The 26,175-nt window shown below is 40.4% G+C and overlaps 3 protein-coding genes and 1 pseudogene across 5 annotated transcripts in view; 1 reads left to right on the top strand and 3 right to left on the bottom strand.

Moving 5' to 3' along the window:
- tdrd12 (tudor domain containing 12) overlaps positions 1-5,625 on the top strand; it is a 147,019-nt gene extending 141,394 nt beyond the window's left edge. The window contains exons 41-42 of the mRNA XM_087996141.1: positions 27-132; positions 3,645-5,625. Of these exons, the coding sequence (XP_087852267.1) occupies positions 27-124 (98 nt within the window). The 3' untranslated portion in view covers positions 125-132; positions 3,645-5,625. The remainder of the gene's footprint in view (positions 1-26; positions 133-3,644) is intronic.
- Positions 5,626-7,665: 2,040 nt separating this feature from the next.
- LOC148147315 (syncytin-1-like) lies at positions 7,666-8,965 on the bottom strand (annotated as a pseudogene).
- Positions 8,966-9,057: 92 nt separating this feature from the next.
- Positions 9,058-20,194, bottom strand: LOC148147314 (uncharacterized). The gene is made up of 4 exons (XM_087996140.1): positions 20,170-20,194; positions 16,948-17,168; positions 13,938-14,059; positions 9,058-9,515 (listed from the first exon to the last, which is right to left on the bottom strand). The coding sequence occupies exons 1-4, from the start codon at positions 20,192-20,194 to the stop codon at positions 9,440-9,442; spliced, it is 444 nt and encodes a 147-aa protein (XP_087852266.1). The 3' UTR covers positions 9,058-9,439.
- A 4,090-nt stretch (positions 20,195-24,284) lies between these two features.
- The window catches only part of slc7a9 (solute carrier family 7 member 9), a 64,211-nt gene continuing 62,320 nt past the window's right edge, over positions 24,285-26,175 (bottom strand). For all 3 annotated transcript variants that reach the window (XM_087995566.1, XM_087995567.1, XM_043706833.2), the window contains one exon: positions 24,285-24,606. In XM_087995566.1, coding sequence (XP_087851692.1) covers positions 24,545-24,606 — 62 coding nt within the window. In that variant the 3' untranslated portion in view covers positions 24,285-24,544. The remainder of the gene's footprint in view (positions 24,607-26,175) is intronic.

Here is a 26,175-nt window from a genome sequence, read left to right as displayed (position 1 = left end):
TAATTTTTCCTCTTAATCTTTGATAGATATTAGAAGAAACGAGAAACAAGTAGTAATGGAACCCATCATTGATGATTATGATAGTTTAACCAGTACTAATGATAGTTCTGAAGAAGATTACTGATAACTCAGGTAAATGTCCATGTTAAAAGTTAAAATTAAATATTCTTTTGGTTATATAGATACTGGTCATTTTTGTATTTTGCGTTGTGTTCTGTTTGGTCAATATTTAATTGTTGGATAGTTATAAAGTATTAAACTGTTCTATTTAATAATCTTTCAATTAACAGGGCAACACTTATGTGATAAGTAGGGGTGAAACAGTACACCTATCTGCTCATAAAGGTGTGTAGATTCTAGAATGTAAATGCCCTCTTATCTGAGGGTATAAGATTGAAATGAGACTGACTGACTGCCCTTGACTTGAAGGTAGCATTTGACCAAGTCTGGCATCGAGGAGAACTAGCTAAACTAGAGTGGATGGGAATCAGAGAGAAGACTGTCCACTGGTTGAGATCATATCTGGCACGTAAGAAAATGATTAGTAAGTTTACAGATGACACCAAAATTGCAGGTGTAGTGGACAGCGAAGAAGGTTACCTCCGATTACAACGGGATCTTGATCAATGGGCTGAGAAGTGGCAGATAGAGTTTAATTCAAATAAATGCGAGGTGCTGCATTTTGGGAAAGCAAATCTTAGCAGGACTTATACACTTAATGGTAAGGTCCTAGGGAGTGTTGCTGAACAAAGAGACCTTGGAGTGCAGGTTCATAGCTCCTTGAAAGTGGAGTCACAGGTAGATAGGATAGTGAAGAAGGCGTTTAGCATGCTTTCCTTTATTGTTCAGAGTATTGAGTACAGGAGTTGGGAGGTCATGTACAAGATATTGGTTAGGCCACTGTTGCAATATTGTGTGCAATTCTAGTCTTCCTATCTCCTTCCTATTGTGAAACTTGAAAGGGTTCAGAAAAGATTTACAAGGATGTTGCCAGGATTGGAGGATTTGAGCTATAGGGAGAGGCTGAACAGGCTAGGACTGTTTTCCCTGGAGTGTTGGAGGCTGAGGGGTGACCTTATAGAGGTTTACAAAATTATGAGGGGCATGGATAGGATAAATAGGCAAAGTCTTTTCCCTGGGGTTGGGGAGTCGAGAACAAGAGGGCATAGGTTTAGGGTGAGAGGGGAAAGATATAAAAGAGACCTAAGGGGCAACTTTTTCACGCAGAGGGTGGTACGTATGGAAAGAGCTGCCAGAGGAAGTGGTGGAGGCTAGTACAATTGTAGCTTTTAAAAGGCATTTATATGGGTATATAATTTGGAAGGATATGGGCCGGGTGCTGGCAGGTGGGACTTGATTAGGTTGGGATATCTGGTTGGCATGGACGAGTTGGGCCGAAGGGTCTGTTTCCATGCTGTACATCTCTATGACTATGACTCTATAACTCTAAACCATCTCTGCAGGAGTTCTTCAGCATTAATATTTTCTAATCATTCTTTTCATAAATGTTATGATGAACCTCTGAAACTAATGGGACTTGAATCCAGGCATCCTGACACAGACATTAGGGCATTACCACTGTGCCACAAGAACCCTCGTTCTCCAGGATAGTTTTATAGACCCAACCACCTTCAGGTGCTTTATCAATGATCTCCCCTCTCCCCCAGCCCCCCACCAACACTCCCATCATAAGGTCAGAAGTGGGATGTTAATTGACGATTACACAATGTTCATTGCTATTCGTGATTCCTCAGATACTGAAGCAGTCCATGTTCAAATGCAGTGACACCTGTGCAATGTTCAGGTTTGGGCTGACACATGGCAGGTGACTGTTTGAACCACACAGTGCCAGGCAATGACCATCTCCAACAAATACGAATGTAACTATCACCCCTTGACATCCAGTGGAATTACTGTTGCTGAATCACCTGCCATCAACATCCAGCGGGGTTGGGAATCAAGAAACTGAACATAAATAGTGTGGCTATGAAGAGATCAAAGACTAGGAATACTACAGTGAGTAACTCATTTCCTGACTCCACAAAGCCTGTCCACCATCTATGTAGCACAAATTAGAAATCTGATGGAATATTTCCCATTTGCCTGGATGGATGCAGCTCCAACAACGTTCAAGTACCTAATCCACAAACGTTCACCCTGCACCACTGAAGCTCAATGTCAACAGTAAATGCAATTTACAAGATATATTGCACAAATTTACCAATGCTCCTGAGACAATCGTGGATTTGGAAGTTTCTATCAGGAGATTCAAGGAAACACCAGCATTTGCATGTTCCCTCCATCATCCCTCCCTCAGCATCTTGATTTGGAAATACACCGTATTCTGGTCCTTCATTGACACTGTCAAATTCCTGAAACTCCTTCCCTAATGGGATTCTGCATCTACCTACATGAAATGACTGCAACAGTTCAAGCAGGCAGCTCTACTATCATCTCAAGGGCAAATAGGGATGAGCAATAAATGCTGGCCCAGCCAGCAATCCCAAACCCCATGAAGGAATAAAAAATCCTTAGTTTTTAAAGTTCTGAGCAATTGCTCATCTGTACGCTTCTTAATAGCCTGTTTTGAACTCAGTTACCACAATTTTTAAAGAAGGCTTAACTTTATTCTAGATGTAAAAGCCATTATTGTGTGAATAGTTGAAGTTCATGAGGTTCCTAAATTCTATTTGATCTGCCAAAATTGCAAAACCACATCCTGAAAGAAGCTGGACAACACTGAAATCAATGTCTGTATTTCCCCATGTCACCTCACCTGTGAGCATCGATTTTCCATAGGGCTCTCGGTAAGCACTAACAGCTGTGCTGTTATCTCTATCTCACATTTTGGATTTAAATGCATTCCCACGTTAGTGGGTTGTCTTAATTGAAATTAATTTTGATTTTGTGAAGTAAACCTTGAGTTTCACCAAAGCTGATCATTCCAACTTTTAGTCAAAGATGTGATTAACTGCTTATGTATTGTTTTATTTTTAAAACAATTAAAGAATAGGAGAATCGTAAATATAATTACTCATAATGGCTAACAAATACATTTTTAATATAATCTATGGGCAACATTATTAAAGCATTTTCACCATCTATCTCAGTTGCTTTTTTAAAAAAAGTATGAATATAGTTGAGACACCCAATATTCAAAGGCATCTGTTTACGTATCCTTTGTATAGAAAGATTATTTTGAAAAAGTCTAAAAGCATGAAATCCATTCAAAACATGAGATTTGGGTAAGTATAAACACTTATATGCATTCATGGAGAAATAGGCCAAATGCAAATATTTGGGAGATATTTTACATCAGTTCAACCTTCAACCTCGACACCACCTCAGAAAATGACCTTAGTATATGGTCAGTATAGAGATTGCCTTGGGTTTCATTACTCTAGCATGTATTAATGCTTATCTTGAGTTCACCCAAGAAACATACATCCTTAAGATATATTGGTTTATTTGATCAATTCCTGAAATACAGGTGACACCTAGTATTGTTTGAAGAGTTATTTTATATTTCAGGTTGTTAAGTTCTTGAATATCTTTGTCACATCACACTTGAATTGTTTTTAAATAATTTTAGATCAATTTTTAAAGATTTTTGTTTCTAATTCAATTTTTCATCTTATCCAAAGGAACTCATGATTGGGGTGGAAGAGGAAACAACAAATTCATTTTGAAGGATTAGCATTCAATTTATATGAAACCTTGGCAGATCTGAATCAACGGCCTTGTTTTGTGAGAAGAACAAGTGTTGCTTGTTTCACAGATACTACCAGATTTGCTGAATAATTCCAGCATTTTCTGTTTTCATTATCAAAGTAATAACTTGTCAAATTCGCTAAATGTTTGATAAGATGACAGCATCATCTCCTGCATTGGATGGGAACCTAATTGTGGAAACACACGTCAAAGTTTGTGACAGCATTAATTCTCTCGCTCTGCATTCAAGCAACACTAATAACAATTTTAGGCTGTAATCTGAAATGCTGATCTTTTATGTTACTTATGAAGACATCCAATTTTGTTCAAACATGTTTCAAACAATTTTACAACCTTCTGTGTATGTCCACTGGTTTAACTTATGGTAAGTTGAACCTGTCCTGCATTATTTGTTGCAGTTTAGTAGTTGTTGGAATATTTGACTTGAATACCATTTTTTTGAAGTATTAATTATTAAAAATATGTATGGGATAATCTTAAGTCCCAAATGTACAAACAGCTAACAATTGTTCTTCCTGACCAACATAGTTAACTAGCTGTTTACAAACTGTTTTTACTAAATTAAGGGGAGTATTGCAATGGCTTCATTTTAAGCCAGGGTAATCTAACTATCCCAAGCATGGACATCAGAGTACACATGAGCAGTGCCACACGGCATCCAGTTATTATCATCACACTTTACAAAAACAAAACACTACAAAAGCTGGAAATCATGAACTCAGTTTGTCTCTCCACAGATGTTGTCTGATGTGACTAATCCCAGTGTTTGTTTCACACCCTTGCTTATTTGTTTTACATATACTAGCTTCAGTTTCAACTTGTGTCCTTGCCCCCTAAACTCCACTCATTGCATAAGGATGAAATATTCCGCACCAGTGATACAACTACCACTTGAGAAAAATAAATATTTCCAAAATTTATCTATTTGAATCCCATTTCCCTGTTCTTTCCCTATATGTTGTACAATTTTCAAATTTTTGTCAAGTTCTCCCTTTAGCTGACCTTGAGGTTTCCACACTTGTTATAATAAGCTATTATAATTACTTGAGAAAGAATTGACCTTGCAAGAACAAAGAACAATACAGCACAGGAACAGGCAATTAGCCCTCCAAGCCTGCACTGACACATTTTGTCCATCCATACTAAAACTGTTTTCACCTACAGCATCCATATCCCTCTATTCCTTTCCTATTCCTGTATTCATCTAGATGTTTATTGAATGCTACTATTGTATCTGCTTCCACTATCTCGTCTGTCAGTATTTCTAGACACTCACCACCTTTTGTGTGAAAAACGTGCCTCACACATTTTTTTAACCCCCACCAAAAAAAACAAACGCATTCTATCCAGCCTTTCTTCATAGCTAAAATCCCCCATACTAGGCAACATATTGGTAAAACCTTCTTGTACCCTCTCCAAAGTATCCACGTCCTTCTGGTAGTGTGATGACCAGAACTGTACGCAGTATTCCAGGTGTGGTCTAACTAAAGTTCTATAAAGCTGCAGCTTAACTTGTCTGTTCTTATACTCAACGTCCCTTCCAATGAAGGCAAGCATGCCATTGGCCAACTTCTATTCTTTCATACACCTCAGGATATCTTCATTTGACATAAAACAAACAATATTTTTAAGGGACAACAGTCCCTCTAGCAAACATTGTCTGAATTTGCATGTGGCTAAAGGTCTCACAAATTGCATTGAAATTATCAACCAGTCAATTTACTGTTTTTTTTTATTGAGTAAATGTTAGGTCCTTGGGAGATTGAGAACTGGACAAGTTAGTTTATAAAATCTGCAAAATAAATATTTCTTTTGTGATGGTTCATGTGTGCACTAATTTCACTTGATTAGGTTTTCAATTTAAAAAAAAATAAACTTATATTTCTGCATGTATATCATATCTACATGGTATTTTCTTTCTTCACATTGTTTTAGATGCACAAGTCTAAACAATGGCTGATCTGTACATTAACTACGTTTACTCATTTTGTTTCTGTAATCCTTAACAATCCTACCAAACAAAATCAATGTTTTAAAATCTTCAGGTGACCTATCCTTTAGTGTTTTGTGAGGAAAAAGCTTCAGATACTTATAACCCTTTGTGTAAAGAAAAGCTTCCTGATTTCCAGCTGTTTGGCCAAAGCTTTAACTTGAATTTTGTGCACCCAGATTTGGAATCACCCAACAAATTAACTTGTTTCTTTTGTTAATAGCAACTCCTCTTAATTATCTAAATGTCTCAGTTACGCATTCTGTACTCAAGGAAATGCAGCTTGTCTTAATATTTTAACCTTTCATTCCTGATAATTCTGACAAATCGGGGTTAATGCTCAAAGCTAATACACCTTCAATACATCCACTGACTCCCATTCATATAACTGGCAACCATACACTCTTACCACATTAGTATCTCTTCAAATAAAACTCTGCAAAGTTACAACAGACATGACTTACCCTCTCTACATCCGTCTCTCTGATCAGCTTGCTTTTGCAATGTTCTCAGTCGCATAAAGGTAAATTAAAGCTCATCACTTCTGTTTTGTGATACAGAGCACCTTTTTTCTCCCTTCTCCTCCCAGTTTTTCTTCCTGCAATTGCTGCAGTGTAGTATTATGGGTAATCATCTCATCTGCCTCTATAAGATATACTTATAAGATATAAGATAATTAATCATTTTTAAAAAGCTAAAATTAGTTGGAAAACTAGATTGCAGAGAAGGACAGGGAACACATCCCAACCCACATAGATGATTTCAAGACTTGGTCTTCAATAATCTAAGAATTAGTAGTAACACAGTACATAAAGTGATTCTTTATGCAGTGGTTTGCTTCATTGAGAATTATTTCATAAGATGATTTAACTCAACCCAGATTGCAATAATGTGTGGTCGTGTTAATAAAATTGTACTAGGCAATTATATTTCATTGAATCTCCAGCACAATAACAAGCTATTCAGCCCAACTGGTCCATATTGGTGTTTATGCACCATATTAACTTCCTCACAGGAATCCTGTTAGCAAAACCTTTAAGATTGTGTAAATTCCTTTTAAAAGCATCAATGTTTACTCGTACTGTTGCTTGTAAGGAGCTTCACAATTCACTAGTGTTTAGGTCAAGGACTTGCTCTTCAAATCCATTTTAGATCTATTAATTACAATTCTGTTTGACTCGTCGTTTGCTCATATTTGCCAACTATAACTAATGTAAGAGAAACTAATTCAAAATGTTTCAGTTGCTTAATAGTATGCTCAGGAATATAGTCAGGTATTCTGATTATCATCATAACTCAATGAACAGGACATGCTGTGCAAGCCTGGGGATATTTGCATGTGCCAATAAAATCCCCTCCACTCTCCAGTCATTCAGAAATTACTTCTTTGTGTAAAAATATGAGAAACAGAGCTCACTCACAAATCAATCAGCCTGAGACAAAGCCTTGGAAACAAGAACAATTTATTACAGGTTTGCAAGCACCGGACCCTTCTGTAATCAAGCAGAAATGCGCGGGAAAACAGAGCATATTAGCTTTCTTATTCAGTTTACAAGTTGCGGATCACGCCTTCCTTTTCCCATCTATCATAAGCCGATTACTTCACTTGTTAGTTATTTTCTTATCTGGCCATCCTGTTGTTCTTGTCTGCATTCTTTGTTCCTTGTTTGTTACAGCTTGTTCTTTTATCCAGTTTCTCTTATCATACTGTAAGTTTTATTGTGAAATACCCCTGCTGCTTTTTGTGATCAACTACAACATTTTAAAGTTATTTCCTAGCTTAAAACTATTTTCTTTAAAAGACCCTCTATATTCATTAAAGTCTTAGCCTATGCTACATGCTACAAGAATTCCGCGACCGTTTGTATAATGTTCCCCTTCCCCTCCCCCCACACTACACCCCCTCATCCATCTGCAAAAACAGCATTTCTAATCTCCCACAATTCCCCCTTTTTCTCTAACTATTGTTTTTGCACTTATTAAGTCTCCTTTAAGTCATTTTCTTTTGTTCTGCCCTCTTACGCCTTTTGGCGATGAGGTTCACAATCTTACATTTTACATTTGTGTTGTTCGTCCCTCGAACTCTAAAAGCATTCTTTGACTTTCTCTTTGTTGCATATCACCTGCTGATTATAAAAGCATCTGATGATTTATTTGGGTTCCCTCCCCAAGGGATATCATCAGTCGGCTCATTATCCATTTTAGGACATTGAACCCTACCACCAGACCCACTAATATCAATAATCCGTAGATAGCTAGATTGACTAACCACCTTCCCCAACCAGTCAATTTCCCCCATTCCCATCCTTTTTCGTTCCAGTACCGATTACCGGCCTCCCTTATCTTGGCGATTTTGACTCGCACATGTTTGGCGATATCAGTAATGATAAAGGAGACCTCAGGTATGTACGTACAACATTCCTCTCCAATTAATGCATAGGTACCACCCTTCTCTGCTAGAATATAATCCAGAGCCATCCTGTTCTGAAGGGTCGTTAGCATAGTGGCAATCATTTCGGTCATTATGGCTGCTACTGGGATTGGGTTTCGGCCAACACATCATCAGTATTGTTGGCCAACTCTTCCAGGGAAGCTGCTAACTTTTGTATTTCTACTCCTGCTCGAGCGGTCCCATACATAGGTATCAAAGTCCAGAGGAGGCGATCTCCTTCGGTTATTTTCCGGGTTACTCGCCTTCCTCCCTGTTTATTGCAAGGTACTTTTGGGGCTCTCTTTAACAGCCTCAAGTGGGGAATTATATAGGCGAGGTAGCAGCAGCTACTTCAGCCTTTCTGGCTTTGAGGCAGTGTTTGAACTGGATGGTCCCAGCACCCATTCCCATTACATCCGCCACTCCAAACGTACTTCTCGCCGGGGATAAATGGGTAGGCCTTTAAGCCACCCACCCAATATGTCCCATTCAATACTTGGGGAATGGTCATGGCAGTGGCTTGGCTGGTGTAGACACAAGATGATTTTCCTAATCGGAAGGGTGCGGTATCATTCTGATTACAGAAACAAGTGGTATTTACTGCTCCTTTCGGTGGGGAAGCTCTAAGGCCATCGATAGCACCCAGAGTTTTCGGGGCTGGTCGAGGGAACCACCCTGCAAAGTTATAATTACCCCTTTCAAATCTCATTTGAGCCCGAGTCAAATTGTTGTACATCGTACACTTCTCTTTTGGCAAGTGGTATTACCGTGAGAGGAATTCCGGATTCCCCATGATGTGGGATCTCCGCACATACCCAACAGTCGGTATGCCCCTTTAGCATAATTCTGACACAAAGCGGTAAAATGATTTTTCCCACCCCCCACTCCCCCTTGGCAGCTAGCACCAATATTATCGTGACAATATAAAGCTGACCACTCATTTCAGCTCACAACCCTATCTGTCTATTCCCTAACCCTTTGTATGCCAGGAAGGAGTGAGTCCATGCAACACTTACAATTGTTTTGGGATATAGTTTTTTTTTTAAACCAATACTTAATAGTCTCTTATCTCAGTCCATTCTTTTTGCTCAGCTTGATTTTCAGAGGGTTGTCTGTAGGATGTGCTTGCCACTCTGCCAGAGGGGAAGGAGCATCCACCGGGCCCTTAACACAAGTGTGATGACTCCACCTTTTTTCAGCAGTTCGGACGGCTGTTTCAGTAGTCAAGAGGGTTAGGAACGGTCCCTCCCAGCTTGTGTGCAGTTTTGTATCTTTCCAGGTCTTTATCAGGACCCAATCACCTGGTTGTATTCTATGTACGGCGAACTCATTGGAGGTGTCTGGGTCAACAGTCCCTTCTTCCTAAGGACAGACAAAGAAGAGCCGAGTGCCACAATATAGTTCTTTAAAAACTTATCATTGAACTCTACAGTTGGTTATTCCCCTCTACCACCCAAGAAAGGTAATCCAAACATTATCTCATAAGGACAGAGGCCTATATCACGCCTAGGCGCAGTCCTAATGTGTAGCAACGCGATAGGTAAACATTTTATCCAAGGTAATCGAGTCTCTAGGACTAGCTTAGACAATTGCTTCTTTAAGGTTTGATTCATTCGTTCCACCCGTCCAGAGGAAGGCAGGTGCCAAGGAGTGTGGAATACCCAAGAGATCTCTAATCCCACCATTACTTCTTGTAGGATCTTAGAGGTAAAATGACTACCTTGGTCTGAATCTATACTTTCCACCACTCCATATCGAGCAATTATATGTTCTAAAAGAGTTTTCACTACTCCCTTCGAAGTAGCTGAGGACATTGGAAATGCCTCCACCCACCCAGTTAGGCGATCCATTAGGACTAATAAGTACTTTTAGAACATAGAAGAATACAGCGCAGTACAGGCCCTTTGGCCCTCAATGTTGCGCCGATCCAAGCCCACCAAACCTATACTAACCCACTATCCTCCATATACCTATCCAATGCCCGCTTAAATGCCCATAAAGAGGGAGAGTCCACCACTGCTACTGGCAGGGCATTCCATGAACTCATGACTCGCTGAGTGAAGAACCTACCCCTAACTTCAGTCCTATATCTACCCCCCCTTAATTTAAAGCTATGCCCCCTTGTAATACCCGACTCCATACGCGGGAAAAGGTTCACGCTGTCAACCCTATCTAACCCCCTAATCATCTTGTACACCTCAATCAAGTCACCCCTAAACCTTCTTTTCTCTAATGAAAACAGCCCCAAGTGCCTCAGTCTTTCCTCATACGATCTTCCTTCCATACCAGGCAACATCCTGGTAAACCTCCTCTGCACCCGTTCCAGTGCCTCCACATCCTTCCTATAGTATGGCGACCAAAACTGCACACAATATTCCAGATGTGGCCGCACCAGAGTCTTATACAACTGCATCATGACCTCAGGACTCCGGAACTCAATTCCTCTACCAATAAAAGCCAGTACGCCATATGCCTTCCTCACCACACTATTTACCTGGGTGGCAACTTTCAGAGATCTGTGTACATGGACACCAAGATCCCTCTGCTCATCCACACTACCAAGTATCCGACCATTAGCCCAGTACCCCATCTTTTTGTTATTCTTCCCAAAGTGAATCACCTCACACTTAGCTACATTGAATTCCATTTGCCACCTTTCTGCCCAGCTCTGCAGCTTCTCTATATCCTGCTGTAACCTGCCACATCCTTCCTCACTGTCAACAATTCCTCCGACTTTCGTATCATCCGCAAACTTGCTCACCCAACCTTCTAACCCCTCTTCCAGGTCATTTATAAAAATGACAAACAGCAATGGTCCCAAAACAGATCCTTGCGGAACACCGCTAGTGACGGCACTCCATGAAGAAACTTTGCCATCAACTACTACCCTCTGTCTTCTTCCATCCAGCCAATTCCTAATCCAAACCTCCAATTCACCCTCAATGCCATATCTCCGTATTTTCTGCAGTAGCCTACCATGGGGAACCTTATCAAATGCCTTACTAAAATCCATATATACCACATCTACCACTTTCCCCTCATCAACCTCCTTCGTCACCTTTTCAAAGAATTCAATAAGGTTTGTGAGGCACGACCTGCCCTTCACAAAAACCATGCTGACTATCCTTGATCACATTATTCCTATCCAGATGTGCATAAATCCTATCCCTTACAATTCTCTCTAAGACTTTGCCCACAACAGAAGTGAGACTCACCGGCCTATAGTTACTAGGGTTATCCCTACTCCCCTTTTTGAACAAGGGAACCACATTTGCTATCCTCCAGTCTTCTGGCACTACTCCTGTAGACAAAGAGGACATAAAAATCAAGGCCAATGGCTCTGCAATCTCCTCCCTTGCTTCCCAGAGAATCCTAGGATAAATGCCATCAGGCCCAGGGGACTTATCTATTTTCACCCTTTCCAGGATTTCCAACACCTCTTCTCTACATACCTCAAAGCCATCCATTCTACTTAATTGTGACTCGGTACTCACATCGACAACAATGTCCTGTTCCTGAGTGAATACTGACGAAAAGTATTCATTCAGTGTCTCCCCAATCTCTTCAGCCTCCACACGCAACTTCCCACTACTATCCTTGACTGGACCTATTCCTACCCTAGTCATTCTTTTATTCCTAACATACCTATAGAAAGCCTTAGGGTTTTCCCTAATCCTACCGACTAAGGACCTTTCATGTCCCCTCCTTGCTGCTCTTAGCTCTCTCTTCAGGTCCTTCCTGGCTACCCTATAACTCTCAATCGCCCCAATTGAACCTTCACGTCTCATCTTGAGATAGGCCGTCCTCTTCCATTTAACAAGGGATTCCAATTCCTTATTAAACCACGGCTCCCTTTCCTCCCTGCCTGACAGGTACATAATTTTCAAGGACACTCAATAGTTGCTCCTTGAACAAGCTCCACATATCATTTACACTCTTGCCTTGGAGTCTACTTTTCCAAGCCACACATCCTAAGTCATGCCTCACCGCATCATAATTTCCCTGACCCCAGCTATAACTCTTGCCCTGTAGTACACACTTATCCCTCTCCATCACGAGTGTAAAACTCACCGAATTATGGTCACTATCCCCAAAGTGCTCACCTACCTCTAATTCTAACACCTGGCCTGGTTCGTTACCCAGAACCAAATCCAGTATGGCCTCACCTCTTGTTGGCCTGTCTACATATTGTGTCAGGAAACTCTCCTGCACACATTGAACAAACACTGACCCATCTAACGAACTTGAGCTATAGCTTTCCCAATCAATATCAGGAAAGTTAAAGTCCCCCATAACAACCACCCTATTACTGTCACTCATCTCCTGAATCACCTTCCCTATCCTTTCTTCAATGATTCTAGGACTATTAGGAGGCCTGTAAAAGACTCCTAACAGGGTGACCTCACCTTTCCTATTCCTAACCTCAGCCCAAACTACCTCAGATGGCAAGTCCTCATCCATCGTCCTTTCCACCACTGTAATACTATCTTTGACAAGCAATGCCACACCTCCCCCTCTTTTACCCCCACCTCTGACCCTACTAAAACATTTAAATCCTGGAACCTGCAACAGCCAATCCTGTCCCTGTTCTAGCCATGTCTCCGTAATAGCCACAACATCGAAGTCCCAGGTACCAACCCACGCTGCAAGTTCACCTACCTTATTTCGTATACTTCTTGCATTGAAGTATACACACTTCAAGCCACTTTCCTGTTTACAGGCACCCTCCTTGGAAATTGATGCCATGTTCCTAACCTCCCTACACTCCAGGCCCTGCACCCTGAAGCTACAATCTGGGTTCCCATGCCCCTGCAGAATTAGTTTAAACCCCCCCCCCAAGAGCACTAGCAAACCTCCCCCCAAGGATACTGGTGCCCCTCAGGTTCAGGTGTAGACCATCCTGTTTGTAGAGGTCCCACCGTCCCCAGAAAGAACCCCAGTTATCCAAAAACCGGAATCCCTCCCTCCTGCACCATCCCTGTAGCCACGCATTTAAGTGTTCTCTTTCCCTATTCCTCGAATCTCTATCACGTGGCACGGGTAACAAACCAGAGACAACAACTCTGTTCGTTCTAACTCTGAGCTTCCAACCTAGCTCCCTGAAAGCCTGTCTAACATCCTCGGCACTCCTCCTACCTATGTCGTTGGTGCCAATATGGACCACGACTTCGGGCTGCTCCCCCTCCCCCTCCAGGACCCGGAAAACACGATCAGAGACATCACGTACCCTTGCACCTGGGAGGCAACATACCAAACGTGAGTCTCTCTCGTTCCCACAAAACCGGCTATCTGTGCCCCGAACTATCGAGTCCCCAATTACTACTGCTCTGCTCTTCTTCACCCTTCCCTTCTGAGTAACGGGGACAGGCTCCGTGCCAGAGACCTGAGCCCCGTTACTTACCCCTGGTAAGTCATCCCTCCCACAAGTATCCAAAACGGTATACTTGTTCTTGAGGGGAACGGCCGCAGGGGGTCCCTGCACTGGCTGCTTCCTCCCAGTCCCCCTCACTGTCACCCATCTATCTGCCATCTTTGGAGTTACTACTTCCCTATAACTCTGATCTATGACCCCCTCTGCCTCCCGAATGATCCTTCGCGCTTTTAAAGGGGGAAAGAACCTACCCAGGTAAGCTTACACTAACTGCTTCCGGGTCTCGGCTGCCCCTCTGGTGGTCGTCACTTCCCCCTGGTGCTCCCGCTCTTTCTGTGAAGAGAGAGTGAAAGAGAAAAAAAAAACACCGCTGCCCGCTACCGGTAAGTACTTTTAAAACCAAACGGTCTTACCTTCGCTGCTGCTCGCACTGGAAATGACCAACAGCTTCGAAGGGTGAGTATAAATACTCACCGCTTTCCTTCCCGGCTGCCCCTCTGGTGGTCGTCACTTCCCCCTGGTGCTCCTGCTCTTTCTGTGAAGAGAGAGTGAAAGAGAAAAAAAAACTTTTGTTTCCCTACTGGGAGTAATTCTGTGTAATCTAACTGTATTTTTTGAAAAGGTCTTACCCCAGGGTTTCTTCCACCTCTTGGCCCCCCACCCCCGTTACTTTCTTATTAAGCTTTTGGCAAGTCGGGCATCCTGCGCATAACTGTTTGACTAATGTGTATATCCCTTTACATCCGTACTTCCTTAACACTATGTCACACATAGCTTGGGAGTCCCAGTGACTGCCTTGTTGCAAGGTGGTTAGGGTGTTTCTCATGACTGGTTTACTTAATAACTCCCTTCCATCCGGGAGAATCCATCTTCCTTAGGTTGTCTTAGCTATCGTTACAGTCACTGCACTATCCTCCACTCCAATTTTTAAGCCCAGCAATATAATCAAATCCCTACCTAATAGATTACTTCCAATGTCAGGAATATAGTAATTGTCCTATCACTTCCTCATCATTTCTTCTAATTAGGGTTGGTTCAAAAATAAACACCAAGAATTCCTCGCCTTTTACTCTGGAAACCTTAAGATACTCCTTAGTCAATTTAACGCCGGTAGGTCTAAAACTTAGGGATGACCGTGCCGCTCCCGTGTCCACCAAAAATATTGCCTCCTCCCCTTCAGGTCCCACCTTTAAATTTGTCAAGGGTTTCCGGTGGGTCTCGGGAGGAAGGAATCCCTGACTCCCCTAATCTTCATCTAAGGTCATTAGGGAAACGGCTTCCCTTTCTCGTGCTAATTCCGGGTATTCCTGTTTAAAATGCCCCACTTTCCCGCAATGGTAACACCCTGCCTGTTGCCTCCTTTCTCGGGTATCTGACCCTTGTCTTTCGTGTCCTCCCCTACCCTTCCTGTTATCCCCTGATCCCATTCTCCTTTTTGTTATTTTTTTCTACTGCCGCCACCATCATTTTGGCTTTCTGTTTCTGCTTCTCGTCTTCCCTTTTCACATACACTTTCTGTGCCTCACATAACAGTTCTTCCATCTGTCTTTCCCTCCATCCATCTAATTTCTGTAATTTCTTTTGTATGTCCGGCCATAATTTAGTTACAAACTGGACCTTTAAGAGTCCCTGTGCTATCGGATTATCGGGATCCATTCCCTAATACTTCTTTGTGGCTTCCTTGAGCCTTTTAAGAAATGCAGAAGGGGTTTCATCTTTCTCTTGTCGTACTTCAAAGGCCTTAACAAAGTTTTGTGATCTAGGTGCCGCCTCTTTAATTTCTAATATTACCATTTCTTGTAGATCCCGCATTGACTCCCTATCTTCTCTGTCATTATTTTCCCAATGAGAGTCAACATTTGGGAATTTCTGTTCTGCTGTCCCTTCTTCCCCAACTGGGTGCTTCTTTTCCCATTCCTCTAAAGCCGCTCTCCTAATCATACCTCATTCTTTCCCTGAAAATAATGTTCCTAAAATTGCTATCAGTTCTCCCCAGGTATATAAATTAGGTCCGAGGAATTGCTCTAATAGTTCGGCTAGTCCAACCGGATCCTCTATTAAACTTTTCATTTCCTTTTTAAAGACCCTAACTTCACTGCTAGTTAAGGGAGCTTTTAGCTTTTACATAGCTGATTGTACCTTCCCCAATCGGAACCTCTCGTAAGGGACATAATTTTACATTTTCCATTATCTCTGCCCCTCCTTTATGTGTAATGGCTCAAGTGACTCTGACCCCCCCCCCCCCCCCCCCCCCCACAGGTTCTGCATCTTTTAGTTCAGAGTCCGTTCCCCTTTCTGTGTCTGGACTCGGTTCTACTTCGGGAGCTGTAGGCTCGTTCCGGAGAGTAGTATATGGGGGCGGCAAACACGTTAAGGGATCCCATTGTGGCTTCCCTTTTTCATTCTTTTTTTTCCCCTGATTCCTCCGTATTCATGGGACGTAATTTTACTCCCACGCTCCCTATCCAACAAGCTGCATATTCGGATTCTCTTTGACTGTACGGTTCTTTTCGATTGACATATATATTTAGATCTTGGCACAGCCAATCCTCATCGGACCCATATTTGGGCAAAAGAAAACCAGGCGCCTTAGTATTTTCTCTAGTCCAAAAGAAACAACAATAGTTTATCATTGTAGCCTTATCTTTCTCCCGCGTCCGGGAGTTGTGTTCCCAATTACCCAATATTTTCCCCAAAGGACTGTCGGGCGGAATATATTCCCCTTTAACGTTATTTACAGATCGATCGTTACCTAGGCAACTCCCCGTGCCTCCCATTGTTGCTAATTTAATTAACGAGGTCCAGTGTCACCTTCTTCCACACCCCCTTCAGGGTCCTGACTAGACACCTTACTCATCTGATTAATCTGACCAATTATATGCTTTTTGAGACTTCAACTGTTCTCCATAAATTACTTTTATGTAAGGAAAAAGAGATTAGTTAGAAACTGATAGTAAGGCAGTCATGACCTGTAAAAAGAACAGGAGTTAACATTTTATTTCATAATCTGTAAAATCCTCAACCTTAAAAGAAATCATGTTAAAATTTCCATAGTAGAAATCAGATTCAAAACAGTCCCGGATCCTCGAGCTCCAGGGAACAAAGCACAAACATTCAAACCGAATCACAAAGGGTTAAACTTTCTACTTGCTGTACAGCTCTTTCTCTCTCTCACACAGTCACTTTGAGCTTCCCGCAACAACTCCTCTAGCTTTTGAATATTTTTCTGGGTGTCTGGCCATAAGTTAGTTACGAAGTTCACCCTCAGTAGCCCTTCAGCTACTAGCCCTTCTTACACGGGCTGTTTTCCATTGCCATATGCTTAATTTTATATATTGCCAATTCCCCGTACTTTCGTACGCCAGACCACCAAGGCAATACTTAAAGGTCTCTTTTCTTATCTTGGTCTGTGCACAGAGTTACCTGGTCATTTCGGTGCGCCCCGTCCCATGGAAATTCCTGCAGCAAATACCGCTGCCCGCCAGTCGCCCGGATATATCCTTTAAGACCTTTCCCTATCCGGGTCTTGTGCACAAGAGTTGCCTGACCGAACCCACCGCGTCTGCCCGCCTTGTTTCCAGGGTCTCCCAGTCCGGATCGTACTCGCCCAAACCGCGAACGACAAGCAAGGGAGTCGGAGATCACTGAGATTGGCGAGGTGCACCTCCCCCGTCATCCCAAGAGTGTCGAGCGGTCGGCGTTTTGGATCCTGGATGGCCCCTAATTGTGAGAAACAGAGCTCACTCACAAATCAATCAGCCTGAAACAAAGCCTTGGAAACAAGAACAATTTATTACAGGCTTGCAAGTACCGGACGCTTCTGTAATCAAGCAGAAATGCGTGCGAAAACAGCATATTAGCTTTCTTATTCAGTTTACAAGTTGCGGAATCACGCCTCCCTTTTCCCATCCTATCATAAGCTGATTACCTCACTTGTTAGTTATTTTCTTATCTGGCCATCCTGCTGTCCTGGTCTGCATTCTTTGTTCCTTGTTTGTTACAGTTTGTTCTTTTATCCTGTTTCTCTTATCATACTATAAGCTTTATTGTGAAATACCCCTGCTGCTTCTTTTTGTGTTCAACTACAACATTTTAAAGTTATTTCCTAGCTTAAAACTATTTTCTTTAAAAGACCCTCTATATTCATTAAAGTCTTAGCCTTAAGTATGCTATATGCTACAAGAATTCCGCGACCGTTTGTATAATGTCCCCCTTCCCCTCCCCCAACACCCATCTGCAAAACCAACATTTCTAATCTGCCACAAAAATATATTCTAAGATTCTCAAATTGAAATGGTGGCAGATTATTTCTATTCAGATAGAAAGGTAAAATAATATTGTTTTTAAGGAGCAGAAATCTATTTATAGTATTTACTACTTCATTTTGTTCATTCAACTTGGACAGAAAATATTTGTATTTTATTCCTATAAAATTAATATTCAAGTCAAAATAAGTTTTGCATTCAAATTGACAAAATAAAGGGATTATTCTAGAAAACCCATTAAGTGTAGCACAATTTTTTTTCGTAAAATATATCAGAAAGTAGGTCCTAATGAGTAGTGAATAAGAACCAGATTCAATAAAATATATTAAAATGATGAGAAGAGTTTAATGCAAAGACAAATTGCCCCACTATATCCAGCATCTCAGCTTGTATTGTCCCTTGTTCTAATGCCAACACATATGTATGAAAGTTCATTAAGGAACAAGAAGTGATGTTCAGGCTGTATAAAACATTATTTTGTACCAGACAAACTCCCTCAAAATATATCAGAGCGATAGTCTAGATTTTAACTTTTTATCTTATTTAAAGGCAAGTGTAAGGCATTACGTTCCAGATGTGATTTAATTAGTCAAACTACCAGGTTTTAAGCAAAATGCACGTTATTCTGACACTGCCATTAGAGCGCCGGCAATTAACTTTAACTCTATTTTTAAAAATTTTTTTAAATAATATGCACCTATTATTCATCCATTGTTCCAATATAGCAGCATTCCATAAACATACTCTTGGCAAAAGCAAATGCAGTAAAACAGATTTACACTTCCTTCTCCTGGACTGGAGGAGCTACTTATTTCTCCTGGACTGGAGGAGTGAGCAACACCCATGGAATGAAACTAGCAGCAGAAAGAGAACTTGAGCTTTTGCAGCAGCAGAGAAAGAGCTCTATCTAGCAGCTTCAACTTCAACAACTGAAACTAAAACCTGGAGTCTGTGTGAACCTGACTCCATCCACTTGTGCTTCTTTCATCTGCTTTAAAAAAAAACAAATCTATCAACACTGCTTTCCATGGAGGAGACACCTCACTACCAGGTTTACAACACGTCTCTTCAAGAGAAACCGGTCAAGTGCCCCTTAAAAGTATATATCATCACAATAGTAATGTTTATTTTCTGTGTTCCTATGGACTTTTGTTTCCAAATAAGATTTTCCGAAACCTGAGGGATCTAAGGAAACTGCAATAACATCAACTTTTTGTGTATAGTTGTCTTTTTGTGTATATTTGTGTATAGTATTTTGTGACTATTTGCATGGCATTTCTGGGACATTATTTGCAGACATTTTCCATGCAGACTAGTTTGAAAACCACTAACTTAGACATGGTTAATTATTTAATGGTTAGCATTTATCATGTTGTCCATTTTCATTTGCAATCTTTTGAATTCAGAAACTTTTAAAAAGCCTTGCGTGGAGTAAAGCAAACTTTTATTTTGCTGTTCAGCATCAGATACATTTCAATAGAATGTTGCATTGTTTATAAAGAAAAAAATTATTGCCCGACAGCTCATACGGGGAGAATTCTAAGTGTGTAGAGCTTCCAACTTATTTCCTGCAAAAACAAAATCATCTGACTTGACGTCAGGAGTAAATATTCTATAAATTCACACTCATTCCAAGAGTTGAGTACATATCTTGGGCTGTTGTTTAAGTGCACCCTGTCGAGACAATGCATTTTTTGCAATACTGCCTTTCAAATCTACACATTAAAGTCCTGTCTGCTTATTGATGTTTAGATGCAAACTAACCCGGTACTTTTTCCAGAATGAAATAAGTTTTTCCTGGGGCGTTGTGAATGAATATTGACTGACTGTTAACCGACACCACAGTAACTGATCGCTGTTTATATTCTTATTATTGTGGGGTCAGCATTGCACAGATTGTTAGAAACAGGTTTGCTAGGAGTACTTGTAGATCCGTCTCTGAATGAGCTCGAACCGCCAACCTTTCAATTAATAGCCGAATGCATTGACCAATTGCGCCATCGCCTATTGCGCAGATTGGCCACTTCAATCATTGACGAATTGAGCGCGCCCATCAAAACTAATTTGTTGGTTGTGATTTGCTATAGGACGTGAAATTTTTTTTATAAATGCAATGTTTTTGATGTCTTGAGACTCTAATTTTGAAAAGAGTCCTATTTGTAGGACTGGTTTACTAAGACAGAGGCGGGTTCTGGTTCAGTCTCATTAGTATGGGAGTTGTAGTAACTTCAGACTATCACAGACTCACATGGGGATTTCCAGACAAGAAGCATTTTTCCAGATTTCAAAGGAGGAATGAAATATTGTTTCTAGTTGTTTGCATCTTTAAGTATACACTGTACTTGTTACCTGCTTTTTTGCTACATGTGGAGTTACCTACTTGTGAGATTGGCCTCAGACCCCATAATTATTTGCCTCATTGACTCATCTGGTCTGATTGTACAGTCCTTCAGACTACGTAAGAGAGTTGCGTCGCAGTGATGTAACTTTATTTTATCTGTGGAATTCAATGCCCCATCTCCTGCAGATAATGAGGATTTGGTGTAAACTGGTAAACAAAGACCATTATTGTACATCCTTAGGGTATTCTAAGTGCTTTAAAATCACTGTCAAATGTTCTGGTAAGTACAGCAATATCTCATGATTAGCAAAAGAGTGATTTGATTATCAGTTTATGATGACATTAGTTGAGGGAAGAATCTTAGCTCTTCAGAACATTTTACATCCATCTGTAACATCATAAAAGATTTTATACTATTGCATGAGGTTTGAGAATACACTTCTCAATTTTTTTTGGAGTTGGTAAACAGTATGGTTTGAGGACTTGACCATAATTTATTTTTAATCCAGTAGTAAAATTGTATCTTGTTTAAATGTAATGTACCCATCTATAGCAGACCGTTCACTGAGATTCAGCTTTACTAAGCATTGTATTTAATGTATTTGGGATCTTGTGTTGTAAAACCTTCAAAGAAAATGAAGCCTAAGGAAACATGGTGAGGTCAGCGAAGGAGAGCGAAAGAAACCAACATTGCTATTTAACACAGCAGTGAATCTGTAGAATTACTGACTTTGCTGTTTGAATCCATTTCTCACTGGACATCGGAGTGCGTCTGGGAAGGTTAACAGACAGTGAAATTCACGACTAATCTTGGAGGAACCTGTTTGGGAGAGGTCACCACAGAAACAGACAAGTGAATATTTTCAGTGTGGACTTAGAATAAGTCTGCAATATTGAGTAGAGTGGGTTCTTTCTTGATTATATGTTTTAATGAGATATATCTCTTGATTAAACTTAAAAATAGAAGCCATAAGTATTAATTTAACCTGGAGCAGTGTTTTGTAGAGGAATAAGACAGTGCTATTTTCTAGGTCTGTCGATTGAAAGAAGCAAAAATGGTCCATGTATTTGGAAAGGCAAGGACTGATTAGTGATAGTCAACATGGCTTTGTGCGTGGGAAATCATGTCTCACAAACTTGATTGTGTTCTTTGAAGTAGTAATAATGAGGATGAGAGCAGAGCGGTAGATGTGATATATATGGACTTCAGTAAAGCATTTGACAAGGTTCCCCATGGGAGACTGGTTAGCAAGGTTAGATCTCATGGAATACAAGGAGAACTAGCCATTTGGATACAGACTGGTTGAAAGTAGAAGACTGGTGATGGAGGGTTGTTTTTCAGAATGGAGGCCTGTGACCAGTGGAGTGCCTCAAGGATTGTTGCTGAGTCCATTACTTTTCATCATTTATATAAATTATTTGGATGTGATCATAAGAGATGCAGCTAGTAAGTTTGCAGATGACACCAAAATTGGAGGTGTAGTGGACAGCGAAGGAGGTTACCTCAGATTACAACGGGATCTTGATCAGATAGATCAATGGGCTGAGAAGTGGCAGATGTAGTTTAATTTCGATAAATGCGAGGTGCTGCATTTTGAAAGCAAATCAAAGCAGGACTTACCACTTAATGGTAAGATCCTAGGGAGTGTTGCTGAACAAAGAGACTTTGAAGTGCAGGTTCATAGCTCCTTGAAAGTAGTCGCAGGTAGATAGGATAGTGAAGAAGGTGTTTGGTATGCTTTCCTTTATTAGTCAGAGTATTGAGTACAGCAGTTGGGATGTCATGTTGTGGCTGTACAGGACATTGGTTAGGTTACTGTTGGAATATTGCGTGCAATCCTGGTCTCCTTCCTATCGGAAAGATGTTGTGAAACTTGAAAGGGTTCAGAAAAGATTTACAAGGATGTTGCCAGGGTTGGAGGATTTGAGCTATAGGGAGTGGTTGAATAGGCTGGGATTGTTTTCCCTAGACCGTCAGAGGCTGAGGGGTGACCTTATAGAGGTTTATAAAATCATGAGGGGCATGGATAGGATAAATAGAAAAGTCTTTTCCCTAGGGTGGGGGAGTCCAGAACTAGAGGGCATAGGTTTAGGGTGAGAGGGGAAAGATATTAAAGAGACCTAAGGGGCAACTTTTTCATGCAGAGGGTGGTACGTGTATGGAATGAGCTGCCAGAGGAAGTGGTGGAGGCTGGTACAATTGCAACATTTAAAAGGCATCTGGATGGGTATATGATAGGAAGGGTTTGGAGGGATGTGGGCCAGGTGCTAGCACTTGGAACTAGGTTTGGTTGGGCTATCTGGTCGGCATGGACTCGTTGGACCGAAGGGTCTGTTTCCGTGCTGTACATATCTATGACTCTTAAGTCATGGAGCCTGAGGACCAAATATCAAATTATTTCTTGTTGCCAGCAATCAGGATGATGAAAAGTGTAACGGCAGGTGGCAGTAGAGTATAGCTAATCTAAGTTCCAAATGTAAATAATCAAATCCAGGTCAACTTTTGACTGAATCTGGAAATATTTACATTTAATATGGATCCTCACTTACAAACATTAATATACCCTTAAGTTTAGATAATTACTATTGAAACACAAGTGTACAAATTTCTTAATTTAAAACAAATATTACAAACTTAACGTTCAGTAAAGTATACAGCTTTGAAAATCTGAATATGGGTCAGAAGCTTGGACTAAGAGCCAGTCCTGTCACTGAAAATAGCAGGAGACTGTACATGAGTATTAAGCATTCTTCCTGTTTTACACTTGCGTAAAACATTTTATCAGGATCAGCCTGATGTTAAATTGAAACTGTCCAAAATTATAGAATTCACTGTAAACTTAGAAAATGGTGAAATGTTTGAGAATCGTGGCCTAATCCAGGATTAATAGTATAATCTTTTGAAAGATTATTATACTTGTATTATTGTGTCCTACATTCATTTATTATTCGTTCTGATGTTGCAAACTTCTGGATGCCTCTTGAACATTTTGAGTCATATTGGCTATTAATGACCTTGTTCATCCACAAATTCCTGATAATTTCCACCATTTATGTGTCTCAGTTACCTAATTTTAACTTTTTAATGGTGTTCCTCGTCAAATTTCCCTACCTCTATGTTGCTGCACAGAACTTCTCCAGTTCTGATATACAGTTCACTGTTTTGCCACCAATAACAGAGCCATCAGAACTCATTATTTACACATTATAAAACTCCCTTTTGAAATCTGCACCACCATTATTGCCTGTTTCCTACTGTGTCATTAAGATGTTTATTTCATGAAGCCTCAAAAGTCAAAGTAATAAATGCTGTCTGTTAACTTAATTTTTTAAAAATTAAACATTTCATTTGAGCAGTCGTTCTTCTTTTAACTGCCAGTAGAATCCCATATTTCCTGCATTATGAAAGTTCCTTATAAAATAAACCTTAATTTTTCCTCTCTTGTGGTAAATAAATGCTGCTTTTCAAGTCAGATCTGAGATTTCTGAGGCCCAAATCCATATAAGATTTGAATATCAATCACTATAGGGGCAGGTGGATGTGGTAATCTTCTTGATTTGTTCTCAAGTGTAAGATGTTCTCATTCTTACTTCCAAAATATGTCTCTTGCAAACTTTATCTTTATGAATATAAATGTCAATTTTTTGTCGCTTCTAAATATGTAATTGATTTCCCTCAACTTTGCATTTGACATATGGTGACTCTCAGATTAAACTCAGCACAAGCTGTTTCTCCTGAATGAGAAAGCAACCTATGGTCGTCTCTTTATTAACCAATGCATTTCCTCCTGGATTTATGTTGAGGATATGATGGACTTGTCAAGTCTCTAATTCGTTAAAATATATACTTTAATGACCACTTATCTTGGTCTCCTTTGCACATCAATCTTAGATAACCAGATTTTTAATTTTGCTTTCCATCTTCCTTTTTTAGATTTTACAGACAATTAATGCCGTGAAATAATTTTTATGATTGACCAGATGAAAAATAATATTAGCTGTGGCTGAGGCAAAGTGTGTTTTACCGCTTCTCAGGAAATGCTTGATTTCGATTTGGTGTATTGCTTAGAGACTGCAACACAGATCAGAGCTTCCTATTTGCAAATTAGAATCATAGATCGACCATCATTGATGTTGGTACACTAAAAAAAAAGTTCATTGATATGAATTTTAATTAATAAGTACACAAACATGCATCATGTTGCAAGTCAGTTTTTTTAAACAGCACACATTTAAATTGTCACAATATTAACAGATAATTGCAAGCGATGGCATTTGCTTGCGTATTACTTTACAAAGATATTGCAACAGTACAGAAGATTTTTTTCAAAATGTCAGGAAATATTACAACTGTCAGTGCCTGATTTCCACCTTCAGTTACATTAAATATTAAAAGTGAAGTAATAGATGATTTTTACATTTCAGTCTCTGCTGGTGCCACTTCCAAAAACAGCTGCAGATGTTTGGTAATTGGCCCTGGGGATACAATTAATGAAAAATAAGTGGCCCACAATCATGAACAAGACAATTATGTGGAGATATTTTATAATTTCAAATGGTTACTTATGTATTAAAACATAATAGGTGTTTTCACTATATGAAATATATACTGAACAGAAAGATATTTTTGTAGAATTCAATCTTTCCTCATAAGAATGTTGGGAGAATCTCAAAAGTTTGGCAGTAAGCAGATTTCTAATGTCAAGTCTTATTTTCCAACCAAGTTTGAAAGATAAGACAGATTCTTACCGGTGAGCAGTAAGAGGCCTATTTGTATGAATAAACATTCTTATGTCATTTCACCTCATGGCTATGCAGTTTCCCCATTCTCCAATTCACTAGATGGAGACAATTTCCAATGTGAAGTTCAGAGCATTAACCTGTTGATTCCAGCTCACTCCTTGGTGGTTTTGCCCTTCATTTTGCACATTAGTCACCAATATCACTGGGCACAGTCCATGGGCTTTGACTGCAATTGCTGCCTTGTCCTCAAGGTTTCAATCAGTAAAGTGGGGTTCCAATTGCTTCTTTCCACCATGTCTGGGGCAACTGGCAGGAATCATGCAAGGCAGCTGTGGACTGACAGTACTTGACAGTGTGCATAACTGGACTTCAAAGATGGCATTCGTACCAGGGATCCCAAGAGGACCCAGCAGTGAACAGTACTTCCACTTGTGGTGAGTAGGAGAATGCAGAAGAGTGCTGCACCATAGGGGTGTGAAGTATGGGTAATAAGGCTTGTTACTACTTCAACAAATCCTAAAATCTTTGTCAGACATAGTTTCATGAAGGGGAAATTAATTGACTGCTTCACTTTATTATTTATAATTTCTACATGCTCCACTTGTAAATTCTTTATTAATAGACTCAGTCAGTTACATTTTCCCAATGACAGATGTTAAGTATACTGGCACGTTTCTCTCTCCCTTTTTGAATAAGGCTGGTGATTGTGTCTTCTGGGAATTTCCCAACAACTTAGGATTCTTGAAAGATTACAGTCAGTGCATGCACTACCTCAATAGCTACTTTTAGTATCTTAAAATACAACCCATCAGGGTCAATTGACTTATTGATGTTTAGGAGGAGAAAGTGAGGTCTGCAGATGCTGGAGATCAGAGCTGAAAATGTGTTGCTGGAAAAGCGCAGCAGGTCAGGCAGCATCCAAGGAACAGGAGAATCAACATTTCGGGCATGCTTATGCCCGAAACGTCAATTCTCCTGTTCCTTGGATGCTGCCTGACCTGCTGCGCTTTTCCAGCAACACATTTTCAGCAGCTATTGATGTTTAGCGCTATCAGGTTCCCTAGTACCATTCTCTAGTAATAGTTATTGTATTTATTTCCCCTTCCAAAAGTACAAAAATCAGTGTCTTCTCCAGTGAAGACTAATCTCAGTCCTCTGCAAAGTACTTAGATGAATACTTGAAATGTCACAACATTCTAGGCTATGGACCAAGAATTGGAAAGTGAGATTAGTATGGATAGATTGACACAGATTCGAAGGGCTGCTTCCATGCTGTCTACCTCTTATGACAATTTCCTGTTT

The sequence above is a fragment of the Chiloscyllium plagiosum genome, unplaced genomic scaffold, assembly GCF_037043375.1.
Source record: "Chiloscyllium plagiosum isolate Xiang-an unplaced genomic scaffold, Cpla_swu_hap1 HiC_scaffold_17, whole genome shotgun sequence".
NCBI lineage: Eukaryota > Metazoa > Chordata > Chondrichthyes > Orectolobiformes > Hemiscylliidae > Chiloscyllium > Chiloscyllium plagiosum.
This window is presented reverse-complemented; position numbering and strand designations above follow the sequence as displayed.